General features: G+C 42.5%; 2 protein-coding genes across 4 annotated transcripts in view; one reads left to right on the forward strand and one right to left on the reverse strand.

The window, feature by feature from the left end:
* The window catches only part of LOC133617212 (uncharacterized), a 14,171-nt gene extending 8,856 nt beyond the window's left edge, over positions 1-5,315 (reverse strand). For 2 of the 3 annotated variants that reach the window (XM_061977042.1, XM_061977045.1), the window contains exons 1-2: positions 5,066-5,315; positions 1,127-1,381 (exon numbers count right to left, since the gene is read on the reverse strand). In XM_061977042.1, coding sequence (XP_061833026.1) covers positions 1,127-1,381; positions 5,066-5,258 — 448 coding nt within the window. In that variant the 5' untranslated portion in view covers positions 5,259-5,315. Of the gene's footprint in view, positions 1-1,126; positions 1,382-1,859; positions 1,971-5,065 lie in introns of those variants that run through there. The other variant, XM_061977044.1, reaches the window with a different exon arrangement.
* The window catches only part of klhl5 (kelch-like family member 5), a 157,280-nt gene continuing 135,884 nt past the window's right edge, over positions 1,321-22,716 (forward strand). Inside the window, exons 1-2 of the mRNA XM_061977040.1 lie at positions 1,321-1,474; positions 5,226-5,442. Coding sequence (XP_061833024.1) covers positions 5,326-5,442 — 117 coding nt within the window. The 5' untranslated portion in view covers positions 1,321-1,474; positions 5,226-5,325. The remainder of the gene's footprint in view (positions 1,475-5,225; positions 5,443-22,716) is intronic.

A 22,716-nucleotide genomic window follows, 5' to 3' on the forward strand; every position in this document is an offset into this window, starting at 1 on the left:
CCGCGCAGCTTACCTACTTGCCACCCCTGTTGCCGGGGGCGCGTAACAGGGGTCACTCCGCGCGCAGTCCGCTCACGAAAGGGGTGGGGCTCACCCTGGTTGATATAGAGAGCAGGACGGTGGCCATGGAATTTCATTTAAGGTTTGTGATAAACCATCAAACTCATTCGTTAAAAGTACTCTATAGTAATATAAAGCGAATTTTTCTGGACATTATCATGCAAGAAAAGTTTATTTTTGGGATCGTGATCACCGCGTAATGATTTTTAAAGGTTGCATTACATTATTAACTGTCCCATGTGATCAGCCAGTGCGATTGGAAGTCCATGCTCAATTATTGCCTCCGTAAATAAAACTTCGGCATTTATCGCATCCAAAGAATCTGTTTGGGCGACGAAAAACGTTGAAAGTTTTCCACTTGTATCGCTAGCAACGGCATTAGACTTGTGTTTTTTTGTCCCAACGTGGTCTTTTACATCGCTAATTCCTCCGTGTCCGATCGAAAAATCTTGTCTGCACAAGGTGCAATTCGCGTAGTTTTCACCCTTTTTTTTAAAATTTTTATTAATATTAGATATATAACAACGGGCGGATGGCGGGCGGGTGCAGTTCTGATCAAACGTTACATCGGGTGGATGGCGGATGGTTGACGACTTTCTGACGCGGTTGCGGATGAAATAAATTGCCTATCCGCGCATCTCTAATACATACACATATATATACGTGTGTGTGTGTGTGTTATTTTACATGCAGTCGGCTTTTGGCCCTCGACCAAATTTTTTTAGCCCAATGTGGCCCCCAGTTCGAAAAGTTTTGACACCCGGGATTAGACGACAGCAATGGTGGCTTGGTTTTTGCTATCAACGGTACATTGTGATTAATCTGCTACTATATTGTTATGTTATTAATGCAATATTTTTTGTGATTAATCACATGAGTTAACTCGTTATTTCTGACAGGACGAATAGTAATGAATTGATTAACGTGGACGCCGACTTAAACAAGTAGAAAAACTTATTGGGGTGTTACCATTTAGTGGTAAATTGTACAGAATATGTACTGTACTGTGCAATCTACTAATAAAAGTTCCAATCAATCAATCAATAACACAAAAAACCGTCAGTACCTGAGTGTAAATGTTCCACATTCCCTTGAGTTTCACACATGTACCAACTGGCGTGTGTGTCTTCCACCGTCCAGGGCTCTGATGTTCGGTTGCCATCTCTCTCCGTGCACCGTTTCTCGGCCACCCGGATGTGAGGAGGGTCACGTGACCGGTTCTGGATGACGTCACCATCTTCACTACCGCTTTCCCGCTTCTTCACCCGGAAGTCTCGCTCGCACAGCGCGTGGGGCAAACAGACCAGGGTCGCTTTTGACACTTGGGGGGGCGAAAAAAAGACTTTTAGGTAAACAAAGGAGGGCAGAACAAGCTGCGGAGGACGAACACGGCCCGTGGCGTCGAAGTGTGGCGGTAAGAAGTGGGGGATGTTGTACCGTTGCCCCAAGCATAGGGGGAGCCGTGGGCTTTTGGAAAGTTTTCAAATGTTAACCCCTGTCATTTAAATATAAGAGTTATAAAATTATGTAATATATTTGTCTATAAAATTAATATAGTTGTGAAAGTTCAATATTAAGGTTGCTTGAATCAAATTAAGAACGTCCAAGACTACCAACACCCCCTCATGATGCAAAATGATTTGTTCCACCTGTGCAGTGACGTGCGATACCACTTTTTTTTTAAATCTGCCATTTAAATATGTAAGTAAAAAAATAAAGTGTCATAAATGTCAGGGGACGGCGTGGCGCAGTGGAAGAATGGCCGTGCACGACCTGAGGGTCCCTGGTTCAATCCCCACCTAGTACCAACATCGTCATGTCCGTTGTGTCCTGAGCAAGACACTTCACCCTTGCTTCTGATGGGTGCTGGTTAGCGCCTTGCATGGCAGCTCCCCCCATCAGTGTGTGAATGTGTGTGTGAATGGGTAAATGTGGAAGTAGTGTCAAAGCGCTTTGAGTACCTTGAAGGTAGAAAAGCGCTATACAAGTATAACCCATTTATCATTTATTTACCATGATGAGAACTGGTTGGATGTGCGATACCACTGATTTTTTTCTTTCTCCCATTTAAATATTTAAGTAAAAAAAAAAGTGTCATGAAAGAACGCATGGATGTGCGATACCACTGATTTTTTTCTTTCTCCCATTTAAATATTTAAGTAAAAAAAAAGTGTCATGAATGTCAGTATACAAATTGATATGGCTGTGAAAGTTCAATATTAAGATTGCTTGAATCAAATTAAGAACGTCCAAGACTACCAACACCCCCTCATGATGCGAAATGGTTTGTTCCACCTGCGCAGTGATGTGCGATGCCACTTTTTTTTAATCTGCCATTTAAATATGTAAGTAAAAAAAAAAGTGTGATAAATGTCAGTATACAAATTGATATGACTGTGAAAGTTCAATATTATGGTTGCTTGAATCTAATTAAGAACGTCCAAGACTACCAACACCCCCTCATGATGCGAAATGGTTTTTTCCACCTGTGCAGTGATGTGCGATACCACTTTTTTTTAATCTGCCATTTAAATATGTAAGTTAAAAAAAGTTTCATAAATGTCAGTATACAAATTGATATGGCTGTGAAAGTTCAATATTAAGGTTGCTTGAATCAAATTTAGAACATTCAGGACTATCAACACACCCTCATGATGCGAAATGGTTTGTTCCACCTGCGCAGTGATGTGCGATACCATTGTTTTATTTATTTTAATCTGCCATTTAAATATGTAAGTAAAAAAAAAAGTGTCATAAATGTCAGTATACCGATTTAAATGGCTGTGAAAGTTCAATATTAAGGTTGTTTGAATCAAATGAAGAACGTCTACGACTACCAACACCCCCTCATGATGCGAAATGGTTTGTTCCACCTGTGCAGTGATGTGCGATACCACTTTTTTTAATCTGCGATTTATGTAATATGTAAGTAAAAAAAAAAGTGTCATAAATGTCAGTATACAAATTGATATGACTGTGAAAGTTCAATATTATGGTTGCTTGAATCAAATTAAGAACGTCCAAGACTACCAACACCAACTCATGATGCGAAATGGTTTGTTCCACCTGAGCAGTGATGTGCGATACCATTTTTTAAATTTTTTTAATCTGCCATTTAAATATGCATAAATGTTAGTATACTAATTGATATGGCTGTGAAAGTTCAATATTAAGGTTGCTTGAATCAAATTAAGAACGTCCAAGACTACCAACACCCCCTCATGATGCGAAATGGTTTGTTCCACCTGAGCAATGATGTGCAATACCACTGATTTTTTTTCTGCCATTTAAATATGTAAGTAAACAAAAAGTGTCATAAATGTCAGTACACAAATTGATATGGCTGTGAAAGTTCAATATTAAGTTTGCCTAAATCAAATGAAGAACGTTTAGCACCACAAACACCCCACCATGATGAGAACTGGTTTGTTCCACCTGAGCAGTGATGTGCGATACCACTGATTTTTTCTTTCTGCCATTTAAATATGTAAGTTAAAAAAAAAAGTGTCATAAATGTCAGTGTACAAATTGATATGGCTGTGAAAGTTCAATATTAAGGTTGCTTGAATCGAACTAAGAACGTCTAAGACTACCGACGCCCCCTCATGATGCGAAATGTTTTGTTCCACCTGAGCAGGGATGTGCGATACCACTGATTTTTTTTCCTGCCGTTTAAAAATGTAAGTAAAAAAAAAAGTGTCATAAATGTCAGTATACTTATTTATATGACTGTGAAAGTTCAATATTTAGGTTGCTTGAATCAAATTAAGAACATCCAAGACTACCAACACCCCCTCATGATGCGAAATGGTTTGTTCCACCTGTGCAGTGATGTGGGATACCATTTTTTTTTTAACTAAAAAAAAAAGTGTCATAAATGTCAGTATACAAATTGATATGGCAATATTAAGGTTGCTTGTATCAAATTAAGAACGTCTCAGTCGCAATTTTACAAGAAAACCTTAACATTTTTGCAAAATTATGACAAAAAGTCATAATTTTTCCAAAAAAATGGGCAATATTGGGATAAAAGTCAGAATTTTATATGACAAATGTCACCATTTTGCATTAAAAAATAATAATTTTACATTAAAAAGTAATAATTTTACGACAAATTATTGTTAAAGATATGTTACAGAAACAGAAAGATAATGAGAAATTGTTCCCAATTTTTAAGAAAAAAGTCAACATATTGTGAGAAAAAGACTGCTTTTAGTTCATTTATTTATTTATGTTTTGTTTGTAATTGGTTTTTAATTACTATTTATTTCAAGTTACTACAGTATGTCTCTATATACATATTTATTTAATTTTTCTTATTAATTTTGGCCAAAGGGGGCACATTTAAATTTCTTTCACACACTTGTTATTTCATATGTTGACCAGAGGGGGAGCACTTTTTAAACCGACACACAGTCAATTTGGAAAATCCCTCCTTTTCTGGGACCACCCTCATTTTGATAGATTTCACCACCAGGGGTGTATAAGATCTCTATTTTTCGTTTTTTGTAATGTGCTTAAGGCCGATGACAAACGAGTCACGGACCGCAGATGGCCCCTGTGTCGCACTTTGGGCAACCCAGCTGTAGAAGCAAACTGTTAATGGCCACCATAGTCTTAGTACCGCAGTGTATTTGTTCATATGGTCACATATGGGACGCGGGTGGTCTTAGGTCAGCACCGGAAGTCGTCAAATCAGCTGTTCACCTGGCGGGTTTTTTCGTAGATGAATAGGGAAGTCCTTTTTTAGCTTGTTTTATCATATATTGCTGCCTTTGCACCTGTCAATGTTTACTTTGGTATGCACATGAAATCAACCAAAAAATCCTGACTTTGGAGCAATGTTCACGGACTCTAGTATTTGGCTCTCTGTTAGATGCAATGGTTTTCCGTATTTGGGACCATGATTTCGGGCCTCATATGGAAGGTACTTTTCCTTGTTGATGTCTCAAGAAGGGTAGAAATACATAAACACACACACATTCAAGGATAGACTAACCCTCACCTCTGTTGAAGGCAAACAATTGTGGTAGGCAGATGATGAGGATCACGAGGACGAGAAGTTTAGCCACTGTTGCTCTTGTCATAGCTACACACACAAACAACATACACACACACACACTCACGCTCAAGTGTGACTTGTTGTATCTGCTTCCTTTTTTCAGTTGACTTGATACCAGCGATCCCTCGGCGACCATGAAACCCTTCGCTGGAAGTGCGCGCGGCTCCAAACCGAAGAGCTGACGCCGGAAGTCGAGGCGTGCGATGATGCAACAACATTTGTTCGCCACGCGCCAACCCGCTGCAGCGCAACACTTGACTTCCGCCCGTACTTCCTGTGGCGTCCACACAGAGGGTGACAAATGGCTCTATTGGCAGCACGTGAGTACGAGTGCCGTGCAGCCAATTGAGTGTGTAAAGAGTGATTTTTTTGTTTGTTTGAGGAATAGGATTCTAAAAGAAAATTGGGACTACTAATACAAAATAATACAACATAATTCCTCTTTTTGTAGTTTGACAATTTTCCAAGAACCTTTGAGACATTTTCCCCCACCAGTTGCAACTAACCTAATGTCTCTAACTTGTGCGTGACTGGCAGGAAGAAAACCTCAGGGAGAACTCACTCTGCACCACCTGCTGGTTTGAATGTGTCCACCGCTAACTAATGGGTAGTAGACGACCAGACCAGATATTTAAAGGGGAACATTATCACAATTTCAGAAGGGTTAAAACCATTAAAAATCAGTTCCCAGTGGGTTATTTTATTTTTGAAGTTTTTTTTCAAAATTTTAGCCATCACGCAACATCCCTAAAAAAAAAGCTTCAAAGTGCCTGATTTTAACCATCGTTATATACACCCGTCCATTTTCCTGTGACGTCACACAGTGATGCCAATACAAACAAACAGCAACATTAGCTCGGATTCAGACTCGGATTTCAGCGGCTTAACACTGTCTGATAAGATAATTACTAACAACTATGAACTAGGTTTACAGCATATGAAATACATTTGGCAACAACATGCACTTTGAGAGTGCAGACAGCCCATTTCAGGCGCGCTAAGAACATATATTTTTCCACGATTTCAGCACTCAGGTTAACCATACCTAAATAGACACAAAATACTGCATTACACAAGACTACCCGAATGTACTCGAATGATTGAAAAAAATAAATGTTTTTAAGCTAAATTATTGGTAAACACAGTTTATGTATAATAATTTACGTAAAACCGTGAGTAATGAATAAAGTTTTCATCAATTAATATATTCTGTAGACATACCCTCATGCGCTCTCTTTTCCTGAAAGCTGATCTGTCCAGTTTTGGAGTTGATGTCAGCAGGCCAGGGAAGCTAGGGTCGATATTCTTCTCTTGATCATCTTCGGTGGCAAAAGGGACGGTGTGAGCCAAGACATCCAGGGGGTTTAGCTCGCTCGTCTGCGGGAACAAACTGCCGCCATTGCTCGCCGTGCTACCGAGGTCCTTTGTCCCTGAATAGCTCACACACTCCGGCAGATTCAATTGGGGTCTGGCGGCAAATTTCTTTGACTTTATCGTTGGAAATGCATCTGCTTTGAGTGTCGCAGGATATCCACACATTCTTGCCATCTCTGTCGTAGCATAGCTTTCGTCGGTAAAGTGTGCGGAACAAACGACTGACCATTTCGTCGGCTTTCCCCACACTCTAGTATTTTGAACAAATTTCGTCCAATTTCTTGCCACTTTCGCATCTTTGGGCCACTGGTGCAACTTGAATCGGTCCCTGTTCGTGTTGTTACACCCTCCGAAAGTGAGAAACACAACAACACATTGCAAGAAAGTTTTCAGAGGGGCATTTTTACCACTGTGTTACATGGCTTTTCCTTTTAACAACACTCAGTAAACGTTTGGGAACTGAGGAGACACATTTTTTAAGCTTCTCAGGTGGAATTCTTTCCCATTCTTGCTTGATGTACAGCTTAAGTTGTTCAACAGTCCGGGGGTCTCCGTTGTGGTATTTTAGGCTTCATAATGAGCCACACATTTTCAATGGGAGACAGGTCTGGACTACAGGCAGGTTAGTCTAGAACCCGCACTCTTTTACTCCAAACCCACGCTGTTGTAACACGTGGCTTAGGATTGTCTTGCTGAAATAAGCAGGGGTGTCCATGTTGCTTGGATGGCAACATATGTTGCTCCAAAACCTGTATGTGCTTCAGCATGTGTAAGTTACCCATGTCTTGGGCACTAATACACCCCATACCATCACAGATGCATACCTGCCAACTACTCCGGTTTTCCCGTAATTAGTACGGTTTTCATCAACCTATTCCGGGTTACGGTTGCAGTGATAAAAAATACGGTTTTTCATTAATTAAAAAAAATAAAAATGTTTTTAAGTTTTATTCACAAAATCGCGTAACAACAATGACAATCGACACTGCTTCCCGTAACTTCCTATCGAGCCATTCCGAATGCCATGCGCGAGGCTATTTATAGAACCGCTGCCAAGCACGAGGCACCAGTTGCCATTGTTTCCAAACGAGCGAACGATCATGGAATCAGCCGGAGAAAAATCGCATACGAGTCTTAAACCGAAAAGAAAACTGCAGTCATTCCGTGAAGAATATTCAAAAGCCTATCCGGGAATAATTATCCGTTCCAAAAAGGGTGAAAACTACGCGAATTGCACCTTGTGCAGACAAGATTTTTTGATCGGACACGGAGGAATTAGCGATGTAAAAGACCACATTGGGACAAAAAAACACAAGTCTAATGCCGTTGCTAGCGATACAAGTGGAAAACTTTCAATGTTTTTCGTCGCCCAAACAGATTCTTTGGATGTGATAAATGCCGAAGTTTTATTTACGGAGGCAATAATTGAGCAAACAAAAAGGTAATGACACCAATGTTATCTATTGGAATTGTTTAGTACTGTTATACTGTTAAAAGTGTTTATACTATTTATGCTTTCAAGTCCAAGTTGAAGAAATCTTGTTAAATGTTGACAGCATAACTACCAAAATACAGAAGTATGTCCTTAATATTTTTGCAGTGCTATTTCTGTTGAAAAGTTAAAATGATTACATTAGAGATGTGATGTGCCACTTTTCAAGTGTCTGATGGCTTAAATTAATTTTCATTAATTTTTCATATTTTGAATTCTTTTGAAAGGCTTACAAAAAAACTACATTTGAATTGTAATTCCATGCTATTGACAGGACTATTAATTTGAATGAAGTTAGCTTACCATGTTTACAGTATGATAATTGTGATAGAAATGTGAATTTTAGGCACAGAATATTTTTTACAATTGAACAAGGTAGTAGATTATACAATCTTGGACAGAAAGTTAATATTGACACCAATTTTTTTTTTTAATGGAATGATTTAGTACTGTTTTACCATTTGTTTACTGTAAAAGTTGTTTATACTGTTTATACTTTCAATTAACAAATTGAAGTCTTGTGAAAGGTTGACAGGATAACTGGCATTAACTGTCAAAATAATCTCAAACTATTGAAGTTAGCTTACAGAATAAACATGTCAATCAACCCATATGATTTTTGCTGTAATATTTTTGTTTTGAAAAGTCACTGTGACTGATAGAAAAGTGATGGTTTTAGCAACATTTTAACCTGTCTGAATGCTAATAATCATTTTGCGTCGGGGGGCGAAGGAACCCCCCACCAGGACTTTGTCCTGGACCTACCGGGGCCTGCGGCTCCTGGACCCTGGCTACTAGGTTTTTCTGATTTCAAAAGTTGGCAGGTATGCAGATGCTGGCTTTTCAACTTTGCGCCTATTACAATCCGGATGGTTCTTTTCCTCTTTAGTCCGGAGGACACCACGTCCACAGTTTCCAAAAAACAATTTGAAATGTGAACTCGTCAGACCACAGAACACTTTTCCACTTTGCATCAGTCCATCTTGGATGAGCTCGGGCCCAGCGAAGCCGGCGGCGTTTCTGGGTGTTGTTGATAAATGGCTTTCGCTTTGCATAGTAGAGTTTTAACTTGCACTTACTGTACAGATGTAGCGACAAATTGTAGTTACTGACAATGGTTTTCTGAAGTGTTCCTGAGCCCATGTGGTGATATCCTTTACACACTGATGTCGCTTTTTAATGCAGTACTGCCTGAGGGATGGAAGGTAACGGGCATTGCCGCTTACGTGCAGTGATTTCTCCAGATTCTCTTAACCTTTTGATGATATTACGGATCGTAGATGGTGAAATCCCTAAATTCCTTGCAATAGCTGGTTGAGAAATGTTGTTCTTAAACTGTTGGACAATTTGCTCACGCATTTGTTGACAAAGTGGTGACCCTCGCCCCATCCTTGTTTGTGAATGACTGAGCATTTCATGGAAGCTGCTTTTATACCCAATCATGGCACCCACCTGTTCCCAATTAGCCTGTTCCAAATAAGCGTTTGATGAGCATTCCTCAACGTTCTCAGTCTTTTTTGCCATGTGTGCCAGCTTTTTTGGAACATGTTGCAGGCATCAAATTCCAAATGAGCTAATATTTGCAAAAAACAACAAAGTTGACCAGTTCCAACGTGAAGTATCTTGTCTTTGCAGTCTATTCAATTGGATATAGGTTGAAAAGGATTAGCAAATCATTGTATTCTGTTTTTATTTATCATTTACACAACGTGCCAACTTCACTGGTTTTGTGGTTTGCACCTCAACCAGAGATATTGATGTTCACTGATCTGAGTTCTCACAAGCTTGCTCTCATCTCACATGAGGCTGGAATGTGACTCCAGAGGATTCGTCCCCCTCCCGTGTGCATCGATCGAACTGATGGGTGTACTCACTGTGAAGCAGTAAAATGTTGATTTTATGGTCGGCCGCCTGAGAGGAAGCACTTATCTTGGCAGTGCTGAGACGGGCGGAGAGTAGACAAACACACACAAGCAGGTGAGGCTTATCTCTGCCACACAGTCAACAGTCAAATACACATGGAAAAAAAAAACATTGCTTTAATGTTTATGGGTTCAAACAAGAGATTTGAAATTGATTTTACGGTCAATGAATATTCAACAGTTTACAGAGTGTGTTTCACATGTAAATTCATTCACTGACGTCTGAGTACAGTTCCAACCTTGGCAGAAGATGGATTAAAACCGAAAAGCAATCTTTCAGTAGCGTTTTTCCAGAATTTCTCTAAAAACTAATTATATACAGTCGTGGTCAAAAGTGTACATACACTTGTAAAGAACATCATGTCATGGCTGTCTTGAGTTTCCAATCATTTCTTATTTTTTTGTGATAGAGTGATTGGAGCACAAACTTGTTGGTCACAAAAAACATTCATGAAGTTTGCTTCATGGTCTCTTTAAGAAGGGGAACCGGAGGGTGTGTTCCAACTATCGTGGGATTAAACTCCTCAGCCTTCCCGGTAAGGTCTATTCAGGTGTACTGGAGAGGAGGCTACGCCGGATAGTCGAACCTCGGATTCAGGAGGAACAGTGTGGTTTGCGTCCTGGTCGTGGAACTGTGGATCAGCTCTATACTCTCGGCAGGGTCCTTGAGGGTGCATGGGAGTTTGCCCAACCAGTCTACATGTGCTTTGTGGACTTGGAGAAGGCATTCAACCATGTCGGGAAGTCCTGTGGAGAGTGCTCAGAGAGTATGGGGTATCGGACTGTCTGATTGTGGCGGTCCGCTCCCTGTATGATCAGTGTCAGAGCTTGGTCCGCATTGCCGGCAGTAAGTCGGACCCGTTTCCAGTGAGGGTTGGACTCCCTGCCCTTTGTCACCCATTCTGTTCATAACCTTTATAGACAGAATTTCTAGGCGCAGTCAGGGCGTTGAGGGTATCTGGTTTGGTGGCTGCAGGATTAGGTCTCTGCTTTTTGCAGATGATGTGGTCCTGATGGCTTCATCTGGCCAAGATCTTCAGCTCTCACTGGATCGGTACGCGACTGGGATGGGAATCAGCACCTCCAAGTCCGAGTCCATGGTTCTCGCCCAGAAAAGGGTGGAGTGCCATCTCCGGGTTGGGGAGGAGACCCTGCCCCAAGTGGAGGAGTTCAAGCACCTCGGAGTCTTGTTCACGAGTGAGGGAAGAGTGGATCGTGAGATGGACAGGCGGATCGGTGCGGCGTCTTCAGTAATGCGGACACTGTATCGATCCGTTGTGGTGAAGAAGGAGCTGAGCGGGAAGGCAAAGCTCTCGATTTACCGGTCGATCTACGTTCCCATCCTCACCTATGGTCATGAGCTTTGGGTTATGATCGAAAGGACAAGATCACGGGTACAAGCGGCCGAAATGAGTTTCCTCCGCCGGGTGGCGGGGCTCTCCCTTAGAGATAGGGTGAGAAGCTCTGCCATCCGGGAGGAGCTCAAAGTAAAGCCGCTGCTCCTCCACATCGAGAGGAGCCAGATGAGGTGGTTCGGGCATCTGGTCAGGATGCCACCCGAACGCCTCCCAAGGGAGGTGTTTAGGGCACGTCCGACCGGTAGGAGGCCGCGGGGAAGACGCAAGACACGTTGGGAAGACTATGTCTCCCGGCTGGCCTGGGAACGCCTCGGGGTCCCACAGGAAGAGCTGGACGAAGTGGCTGGGGAGAGGGAAGTCTGGGCTTCCCTGCTTAGGCTGCTGCCCCCGCGACGCGACCTCGGATAAGCGGAAGAAGATGGATGGATGCATGGATGATTGGAGCACATACTTGTTGGTCACAAAAAACATTCATGAAGTTTGCTTCATGGTCTCTTTAAGAAGGGGAACCGGAGGGTGTGTTCTAACTATCGTGGGATCACACTCCTAAGCCTTCCCGGTAAGGTCTATTCAGGTGTACTGGAGAGGAGGCTACGCCGGATAGTCCAACCTCGGATTCAGGAGGAACAGTGTGGTTTGCGTCCTGGTCGTCGAACTGTGGACCAGCTCTATACTCTCGGCAGGGTCCTTGAGGGTGCATGGGAGTTTGCCCAACCAGTCTACATGTGCTTTGTGGACTTGGAGAAGGCATTCGACCGTGTACCCCGGGAAGTCCTGTGGGGAGTGCTCAGAGAGTATGGGGTAACGGACTGTCTTATTGTGGCAGTTCGCTCCCTGTATGATCAGTGTCAGAGCTTGGTCCGCATTGCCGGCAGTAAGTCGGACCCGTTTCCAGTGAGGGTTGGACTCCGCCAAGGCTGCCCTTTGTCACCCATTCTGTTCGTAACCTTTATGGACAGAATTTCTAGGCGCAGTCAGGGCGTTGAGGGTATCTGGTTTGGTGGCTGCAGGATTAGGTCTCTGCTTTTTGCAGATGATGTGGTCCTGTGGGCTTCATCTGATATTGGCCAGATGAAGCCATCAGGACCACATCATCTGCAAAAATGATTAATGGATCGGTTCGCAGCTGAGTGTGAAGCGACTGGGATGAGAATCAGCACCTTCAAGTCCGAGTCCATGGTTCTCGCCCGGAAAAGGGTGGAGTGCCATCTCCGGGTTGGGGACCCGTTTCCAGTGAGGGTTGGACTCCGCCAAGGCTGCCCTTTGTCACCCATTCTGTTCATAACCTTTATGGACAGAATTTCTAGGCGCAGTCAGGGCGTTGAGGGTATCTGGTTTGGTGGCTGCAGGATTAGGTCTCTGCTTTTTGCAGATGATGTGGTCCTGATGGCTTCATCTGATCTTGGCCATATGAAGCAATCAGGACCACATCATCTGCATCATCTGATCTTGGCCAGATGAAGCCATCAGGACCACATAATCTGCAAAAATGATCAATGGATCGGTTCGCAGCTGAGTGTGAAGCGACTGGGATGAGAATCAGCACCTCCAAGTCCGAGTCCATGGTTCTCGCCCGGAAAAGGGTGGAGTGCCATCTCCGGGTTGGGGAGGAGATCTTGCCCCAAGTGGAGGAGTTCAAGTACCTCGGAGTCTTGTTCACGAGTGAGGGAAGAGTGGATCGTGAGATCGACAGGCGGATCGGTGCGGCGTCTTCAATAATGCGGACGCTGTATCGATCCGTTGTGGTGAAGAAGGAGCTGAGCCGGAAGGCAAAGCTCTCAATTTAGCGGTCGATCTACGTTTCCATCCTCACCTATGGTCATGAGCTTTGGGTCATGACCGAAAGAACAAGATCACGGGTACAAGCGGCCGAAATGAGTTTCCTCCGCCGGGTGGCAGGGCTCTCCCTTAGAGATAGGGTGAGAAGCTCTGCCATCCGGGAGAAGCTCAAAGTAAAACCGCTGCTCCTCCACATCGAGAGGAGCCAGATGAGGTGGTTCGGGCATCTGGTCAGGATGCCACCCGAACGCCTCCCTAGGGAGGTGTTTAGGGCACGTACGACCGGTAGGAGTCCACGGGGAAGACCCCAGGACACGTTGGGAAGACTATCTCTCCCGGCTGGCCTGGGAACGCCTCGGGATCCCCCGGGAGGAGCTGGACGAAGTGGCTGGGGAGAGGGAAGTCTGGGCTTCCCTGCTTAGGCTGCTGCCCCCGCGACCCGACCTCGGATAAGCGGAAGAAGATGGATGGATGGATGGAAGTTTGCTTCTTTTATGAATTTATTATGGGTCTACTGAAAATGTGCTGGGTCAAAAGTATACATACAGCAATGTTAATATTTGCTTACATGTCCCTTGGCAAGTTTCACTGCAATAAGGCGCTTTTGGTAGCCATCCACAAGCTTCTGCTTGAATTTTTTGACCACTCCTCTTGACAAAATTGGTGCAGTTCAGCTAAATGTGTTGGTTTTCTGACATGGACTTGTTTCTTCAGCATTGTCCACATGTTTAAGTCAGGACTTTGGGAAGGCCATTCTAAAAATTTCATTCTAGCCTGATTTAGCCATTCCTTTACCACTTTTGACGTGTGTTTGGGGTAGGGATGTCCGATAATGTCTTTTTGCCGATATTCCGATATTGTCCAACTCTTTAATTACCGATACCGATATCAACCGATATATACAGTTGTGGAATTAACACATTATTATGCATAATTTGGACAACCAGGTATGGTGAAGATAAGGTACGTTTAAAAAAAATAAAATAAAATAAGATAAATAAATTAAAAACATTTTCTTGAATAAAAAAGAAAGTAAAACAATATAAAAACAGTTACATAGAAACTAGTAATGAATGAAAATGAGTCAAATTAACTGTTAAAGGTTGGTACTATTAGTGGACCAGCAGCACGCACAATCATGTGTGCTTACGGACTGTATTCCTGCAGACTGTATTGATATATATTGATATATAATGTAGGAACCAATTAATAACAGAAAGAAACAACCCTTTTGTGTGAATGAGAGTAAATGGGGGAGAGAGGTTTTTTGGGTTGGTGCACTAATTGTAAGTGTATCTTGTGTTTTTTATGTTGACAAAAAAACAAAAAAATACCGATATTGATAATAAAAAATACCGATAATTTCCGATATTACATTTTAACGAATCTCTAGTTTGGGGTCATTGTCCTGTTGGAACACCCAACTGCGCCCAAGACCCAACCTCCGGGCTGATGATTTTAGGTTGTCCTGAAGAATTTGGAGGTAATCCTCCTTTTTCATTGTCCCATTTACTCTCTGTAAAGCACCAGTTCCATTGGCAGCAAAACAGGCCCAGAGCATAATACTACCACCACCATGCTTGACGGTAGGATGGTGTTCCTGGGATTAAAGTCCTCACCTTTTCTCCTCCAAACATATTTCTGGGTATTGTGACCAAACAGCTCAATTTTTGACCTTTACTGTATACACCGGTGCCCTTTATAGTCCGTAAAATACGAGTTTGACCTACTATTGAAGCCATGAGTGTGTTCTCCTGTACTGTATTATTATTAATTGTATTATTAATGGCACATGGAATTTGAATGGCGAGCATATTTTTCTGTGAGAAGGGGGAGGAGGAAGTGGAGCATGGTGATTTAATGCTGTGTAAGCAGTAAGGCGTTGCCTCTAAAGCTTTATGAATCATAATGTAGAAAATACGAGGTTCCGCGGCTCTTTAAAGGCGAGATGTCCTCTTCCTGCTTTTATTCCTATTTTTCTCTCTTTTATCGTCACACAAGGGTTTTCAAGGTGGTCCCAGTCGGCCACATCTTTGCTTACTGCAGCGTTTTACACAGAGCCTCTGCGTCCCTTTCTGGCTCTGCGCCGCAACCTTTGCCGCCGTGAAAATGTCACGTCAATACAATCTTTCCAACACCAGGAAAAATCAATACGCTCCAAGTGCACCTTTTCCGCTTGTGTTCCCTTCAGTGGACAAATCTGCGTACTCATCAGAGCACTTGAGAATATCTAGTTGTACTTTTATGACGCGATATAAACATTTAACACATAAAGGGCTTTTACGGGCCTCAACTACTCGCGCCATCAAATGTTAGGGGCCTCAGAGGAAAATACATTTTTGCATGCAGAGCTTCCGACAAAAGCGCATCATTAAAACAATAAAAACATGAACGGACAAACTGAACACAGTGTGACGAATCCATCAGATGGATAGATGTTTAAAGCCCTGCTTAAGAACTTTTAGTTTTGGTTGGTTTTGGCGGCGCCAGTGGACCAAAGCTGTAGTGTTTTTATGGAAGTAGAATTGTCTCACATCAACTTATATACAAACCCCGTTTCCATATAAGTTGGGAAATTGTGTTAGATGTAGATATAAACGGAATACAATGATTTGCAAATCCTTTTCAACCCATATTCAATTGAATGCACTACAAATACAACATATTTGATGTTCAAACTCATAAACTTTATTTATTTTTTTTGCAAATAATAATTAACTTAGAATTTCATGGCTGCAACACTTGCCAAAGTAGTTGGGAAAGGGCATGTTCACCACTGTGTTACATGGCCTTTCCTTTTAACAACACTCAGTAAACGTTTGGGAACTGAGGAGACACATTTTTGAAGTGGAATTCTTTCCCATTCTTGCTTAATGCACAGCTTAAGTTGTTCAACAGTCCGGGGGTCTCCGTTGTGGTATTTTAGGCTTCATAATGCGCCACACATTTTCAATGGGAGACAGGTCTGGACTACAGGCAGGCCAGTCTAGTACCCGCACTCTTTTACTATAAAGCCACGTTGATGTAACACGTGGCTTGGCATTGTCTTGCTGAAAAAAGCAGGGGCGTCCATGGTGACGTTGCTTGGATGGCAACATATGTTGCTCCAAAACCTGTATGTACCTTTCAACATTAATGGCGCCTTCACAGATGTGTAAGTTACCCATGTCTTGGGCACTAATACACGCCCATATCATCACACATGCTGGCTTTTCAACTTTGCGCCTATAACAATCCGGATGGTTCTTTTCCTCTTTGGTCCGGAAGACACAACGTCAACAGTTTCCAAAAACAATTTGAAATGTGGACTCGTCAGACCACAGAACACTTTTCCACTTTGTATCAGTCCATCTTAGATGAGATCAGGCCCAGCAAAGCCGACGGCGTTTCTGGGTGTTGTTGATAAACGGTTTTCGCCTTGCATAGGAGAGTTTTAACTTGCATTTACAGATGTAGCGGCCAACTGTAGTTACTGACAGTGGGTTTCTGAAGTGTTCCTGAGCCCATGTGGTGATATCCTTTACACACTGATGTCGCTTGTTGATGCAGTACAGCCTGAGGGATCGAAGGTCACGGGCTTAGCTGCTTACGTGCAGTGATTTCTCCAGATTCTCTGAACCCTTTGATGATATTACGGACCGAAGATGGTGAAATCCCTAAATTCCTTGCAATAGCTGGTTGAGAAAGGTTTTTCTTAAACTGTTCAACAATTTGCTCACGCATTTGTTGACAAAGTGGTGACCCTCGCCCCATCCTTGTTTGTGAATGACTGAGCATTTCATGGAATCTACTTTTATACCCAATCATGGCACCCACCTGTTCCCAATTAGCCTGCACACCTGTGGGATGTTCCAAATAAGTGTTTGATGAGCATTCCTCAACTTTATCAGTATTTATTGCCACCTTTCCCAATTTCTTTGTCACGTGTTGCTGGCATCAAATTCTAAAGTTAATGATTATTTGCAAAAGAAAAAAAATGTTTATCAGTTTGAACATCAAATATGTTGTCTTTGTAGCATATTCAACTGAATATGGGTTGAAAAGGATTTGCAAATCATTGTATTCCGTTTATATTTACATCTAACACAATTTCCCAACTCATATGGAAACGGGGTTTGTATATCAATATGATATTAATACATATGCGTATATTAATAAATATACAAATACAAATGTGATATACAAATAAATAAATAATTTGTATAAATAAACGCATATTTGTAAATATATTTTTGAGATTTGAAAATATATACAAATAAAATGTATAAATATATGCATATATTAATAAATATACAAATGTGACATACAACTAGGGGTGTAACGGTGCACAAAAATTTCGGTTCGGTACGTACCTCGGTTTAGAGGTCACGGTTCGGTTCATTTTCGGTACAGTAAGAAAACAACAAAATATAAATTTTTTGGTTATTTATTTACCAAATTTGTAAACAATGGCTTTATCCTTTTAAAGGGGAACATTATCACCAGACCTATGTAAGCGTCAATATATACCTTGATGTTGCAGAAAAAAGACCATATATTTTTTTAACCGATTTCCGAACTCTAAATGGGTGAATTTTGGCGAATTAAACGCCTTTCTAATATTCGCTCTCGGAGCTATGACGTCACAACGGGAAGCAATCCGCCATTTTCTCAAACACCGAGTCAAATCAGCTCTGTTATTTTCCGTTTTTTCGACTGTTTTCCGTACCTTGGAGACATCATGCCTCGTCGGTGTGTTGTCGGAGGGTGTAACAACACGAACAGGGACGGATTCAAGTTGCACCAGTGGCCCAAAGATGCGAAAGTGGCAAGAAATTGGACGTTTGTTCCGCACACTTTACCGACGAAAGCTATGCTACGACAGAGATGGCAAGAATGTGTGGATATCCTGCGACACTCACAGCAGATGCATTTCCAACGATAAAGTCAAAGAAATCTGCCGCCAGACCCCCATTGAATCTGCCGGAGTGTGTGAGCAATTCAGGGACAAAGGTCCTCGGTAGCACGGCAAGCAATGGCGGCAGTTTGTTCCCGCAGACGAGCGAGCTAAACCCCCTGGATGTCTTGGCTCACACCGTCCCTTATGCCACCGAAGATGATCAAGAGAAGAATATCGACCCTAGCTTCCCTGGCCTGCTGACATCAACTCCAAAACTGGACAGATCAGCTTTCAGGAAAAGAGCGCGGATGAGGGTATGTCTACAGAATATATTAATTGATGAAAATTGGGCTGTCTGCACTCTCAAAGTGCATGTTGTTGCCAAATGTATTTCATATGCTGTAAACCTAGTTCATAGTTGTTAGTTTCCTTTAATGCCAAACAAACACATACCAATCGTTGGTTAGAAGGCGATCGCCGAATTCGTCCTCGCTTTCTCCCGTGTCGCTGGCTGTCGTGTCGTTTGTCGGTTTCGCTTGGATACGGTTCAAACCGATATGGCTCAATAGCTTCAGTTTCTTCTTCAATTTCGTTTTCGCTACCTGCCTCCACACTACAACCATCCGTTTCAATACATGCGTAATCTGTTGAATCGCTTAAGCCGCTGAAATCCGAGTCTGAATCCGAGCTAATGTCGCTATAGCTTGCTGTTCTTTCCGCCATGTTTGTTTGTGTTGGCATCACTATGTGACGTCACAAAAAAATGGACGGGTGTATATAACGATGGTTAAAATCAGGCACTTTGAAGCTTTTTTTAGGGATATTGCGTGATGGGTAAAATTTTGAAAAAAACTTTGAAAAATATAGTAAGCCACTGGGAACTGATTTTTAATGGTTTTAACCATTCTGAAATTGTGATAATGTTCCCCTTTAACATGGGGAACACTATAATAATTCTGCCCACGTTAATCAACATTAAACTGCCTCAAGTTGTTGCTCAGATTTTAAATGATAAAATGTTTCTTCTACATATAAAAAGTGCAACATTAAACAGTTTCAAGTCAACTCATCATGCTTAATTTATTACAGCATTTGGGAAGCCTGTAGTTGATTTTTATCACTCACACACACACACACACACACACACACACACACACACACACACACACACACACACACACACACACACACACACACACACCGCAAAATGAGCTAACGTTGCGCTAAAAGCTAATTAGCCTTCACCTCAAGCCATGACTGCGAGTGAGCTGAGCTGCTGTTTGTTTCTAGAAGGTCAACAGGCTCATAGTGATGTTACTAGTAGTTGACTGGGAGGTGTTTATTTTAATTTGGGGAGAGTCCGCTGCCTGATGCTCACCTGCTAAACACCTATCTGCTAACTCCACCGCAGAAGCACTGAATCCATGCGCTCTGAATACGCACTGCTGATTGGCTGTTACCGCTCTGTTTGTAACCAATCACATGGTTGTGTGGGTGGGACAATGCTGGGTGCTGTGTAGAGGACGGACAGAGAAGAGGCAGAAGGAGACTTTAGCTTCGGCGGCTACTTAAAATGTTCGTGTGGAAACTCGTTCGGTACACCTCCGAACCGAACCGGAACCCCCGTACCGAAACGGTTCAATACAAATACACGTACCATTACACCCCTATATACAACTAAATCAAGAATTTGTATAAATAAACGTGTATTTCAAAATATATTTTTGAGATTTTAATATAAATATTAATAATAATTGTATTGAATTTGCACATGTGGATCGCTTTTTTTGCTTTTGTGTCGATGAGACATTCCTCCCACAAACCAGATGCACAAATAAATGTGACCTACACACTCCCCTGTACAACCAGCAGAGGGCAACATATGTTGTACCTTTCAGCATTAATGGCGCATTCACGGATGTGTAAGTTACCCATGTCTTGGGCACTAATACACTCCCAAACCATCACAGATGCTGGCTTTTCAACTTTGCGCCGAGAACAGTCCGGATGGTTCTTTTCCTCTTTGGTCCACAGTTTCCAAAAACAATTTGGAAATGTGGACTCGTCAGACCACAGAACACTTTTCCACTTTGCATAGTTTTAACTTGCACTTACAGATGTAGCGACCCACTGTAGTTACCGACGGTGGTTTTCTGAAGTGTTCCTGAGCCCATGTGGTGATATCCTTTACACACTGATGTCGCTTTTTGATGCTGAGGGATCCAAGGTCACATTCAATGTTGAATGTCGGCATTGCCGCTTACGTGGAGTGATTTCTCCAGATTCTCTGAACCTTTTGATGTCTTGGGCACTAATACATCCCCATACCGTCACACCTGCTGGCTTTTACACTTTGCGCCTATAACAATCTGGAAGGTTCTTTTCCTCTTTGGTCCGGAGGACACGACGTCCACAGTTTGCAAAAACAATTTGAAATGTGGACTCGTCAGACCACAGAACACTTTTCCACTTTGTATCAGTCCATCTTAGATGAGCTCAGGCCCAGCGAAGCCGACGGCGTTTCTGGGTGTTGTTGATAAACGGTTTTCGCCTTGCATAGGAGAGTTTTAACTTGCACTTACAGATGTAGCGGCCGACTGTAGTTACTGACAGTGGATTTCCGAAGTGTTCCTGAGTGTTCCATGTGGTGATATCCTTTACACACTGATGTCGCTTGTTGATGCTGTACAGCCTGAGGGATCGAAGGTCACGGGCTTAGCTGCTTACGTGCAGTGATTTCTCCAGATTCTCTGAACCCTTTGATGATATTACGGACCGTAGATGGTGAAATCCCTAAATTCCTTGCAATAGCTGGTTGAGAAAGGTTTTTCTTAAACTGTTCAACAATTTGCTCACGCATTTGTTGACAAAGTGGTGACCCTCGCCCCATCCTTGTTTGTGAATGACTGAGCATTTAATGGAAGCTGTTTTTATACCCAATCATGGCACCCACCTGTTCCCAATTAGCCTGTTCACCTGTGGGATGTTCCAAATAGGTCTTTGATGAGCATTCTTCAATTTTCTCAGTCTTTTTTGCCACTTGTGCCAGCTTTTTTTAAACATGTTGCAGGCATCAAATGAGTTAAAATTCGCAAAAAGTAACGTTTACCAGTTGGAACGTTAAGTATCTTGTCTTTGCAGTCTATTCAATTGAATATATGTTGAAAAGGATTAGCAAATCATTGTATTCTGTTTTTATTTACCATTTACACAACGTTTCACTGGTTTTGGGTTTTGTAGATTGACGAGAGTAGGCGTGCGTGTCCTATTCAAAGAGTAAGATCTCGATGGAAAATGAACACCGTCATGTGACAAATGCGATGCGGCAGCGTGGAGACTATTTTTATCACGGCTTCTTCAATGACAGCAAAAGGCATGCATTTATTTTCAGATAATGTAATTCATGTCCTTGCTGGCAAACAAACGTGCGAGTGGAAACAAACCCGAGCGGAACATCTGTAGATTGGATTATTTAATTGACCTTGTCAATAAACACGATGCCCTTTAAACAGGAATGATCCCACCGAAGTGCTGATTAATTAACGCGGAGTCACCACTGCCTTTTTGTTTCTTTTTTCCTCCGGCTAAACGCTAACAACCGGCTCATTTGTATTCGAAACATGTGTTGCTATTAGCCACAAACTGCATCTTGGCGACTGGAGGTCAGCTGCCCGAGTAGAAAACACAATAAAATCACATTCTGCTTTCCATTTATTGTTCACTTTGATTGAACGTCTGCAAAGTATTAATTGTTTATTCAAACAACAGAACGCATTCATCAGTAGTCCTGCAATTATTCCCTTCCTTGCTTCCTCTCTCTCTTTTTCATTTATGGATCAATATTCTGCTCAGTCAGAATGCCGCGTGTACAAACGTAAAAAGTGCTTTTCCAGGCACTATGGGCGCCAGGAATAGAATGAATGGTGGCGGGTTCGTGCACGATGATGTACGACATTATCACACATTGTCACACTCCGGCTGCTAAGTGGCAGGAAGCTCGCTTCACTCCCTATTAATATTCATGCTTCTGACGATGCCGCAGAAAGGTATTGTCTACATTCGTTCGCTCTGCCGCTTCTCCTCGTTACGGGTCACCGCTAAGATGGAGCCTATTCCGGCTGACTTCGGCCGACAAGCCAGGGACATGAATTTCTAGGGAAGTGCAACGGTTTGAACAGAGTGAATAATTTTATTTGTCGGAAATTTAAGTTATTGCCTAAAGTGCAGCATTATAGTTTCAACGTGTCGAATCCAATCCAATCAAACTTTATTTACCGTATTTTCCGGACAATAGGGCGCACCGGATTATAAGGCACACTGCCGATGAGCGGGTCTAGTCAGGTCTATTTTCATACAAAAGGCACAGCGGATTATAAGGCGCATTCAATCAATCAATCAATCAATGTTTATTTATATAGCCCTAAATCACAAGTGTCTCAAAGGGCTGCACAAGCCACAACGACATTCTCGGTACAAAGCCCACATAAGGGCAAGGAAAAACTCACCCCAGTGGGACGTCGATGTGAATGACTATGAGAAACCTTGGAGAGGACCGCATATGTGGGTAACCCCACCCCTCTAGGGGAGACCGAATGCAATGGATGTCAAGTGGGTCTGACATAATATTGTGAGAGTCCAGTCCATAGTGGATCCAACATAATAGTAAGAGTCCAGTCCATAGTGGGGCCAGCAGGACACCATCCCGAGCGGAGACGGGTCAGCAGCGCAGAGATGTTCCCAGCCGATGCACAGGCGAGCGGTCCACCCCGGGTCCCGACTTTGGACAGCCA

The sequence above is a fragment of the Nerophis lumbriciformis genome, linkage group LG16 (assembly GCF_033978685.3).
Source record: "Nerophis lumbriciformis linkage group LG16, RoL_Nlum_v2.1, whole genome shotgun sequence".
Taxonomy (NCBI): domain Eukaryota; kingdom Metazoa; phylum Chordata; class Actinopteri; order Syngnathiformes; family Syngnathidae; genus Nerophis; species Nerophis lumbriciformis.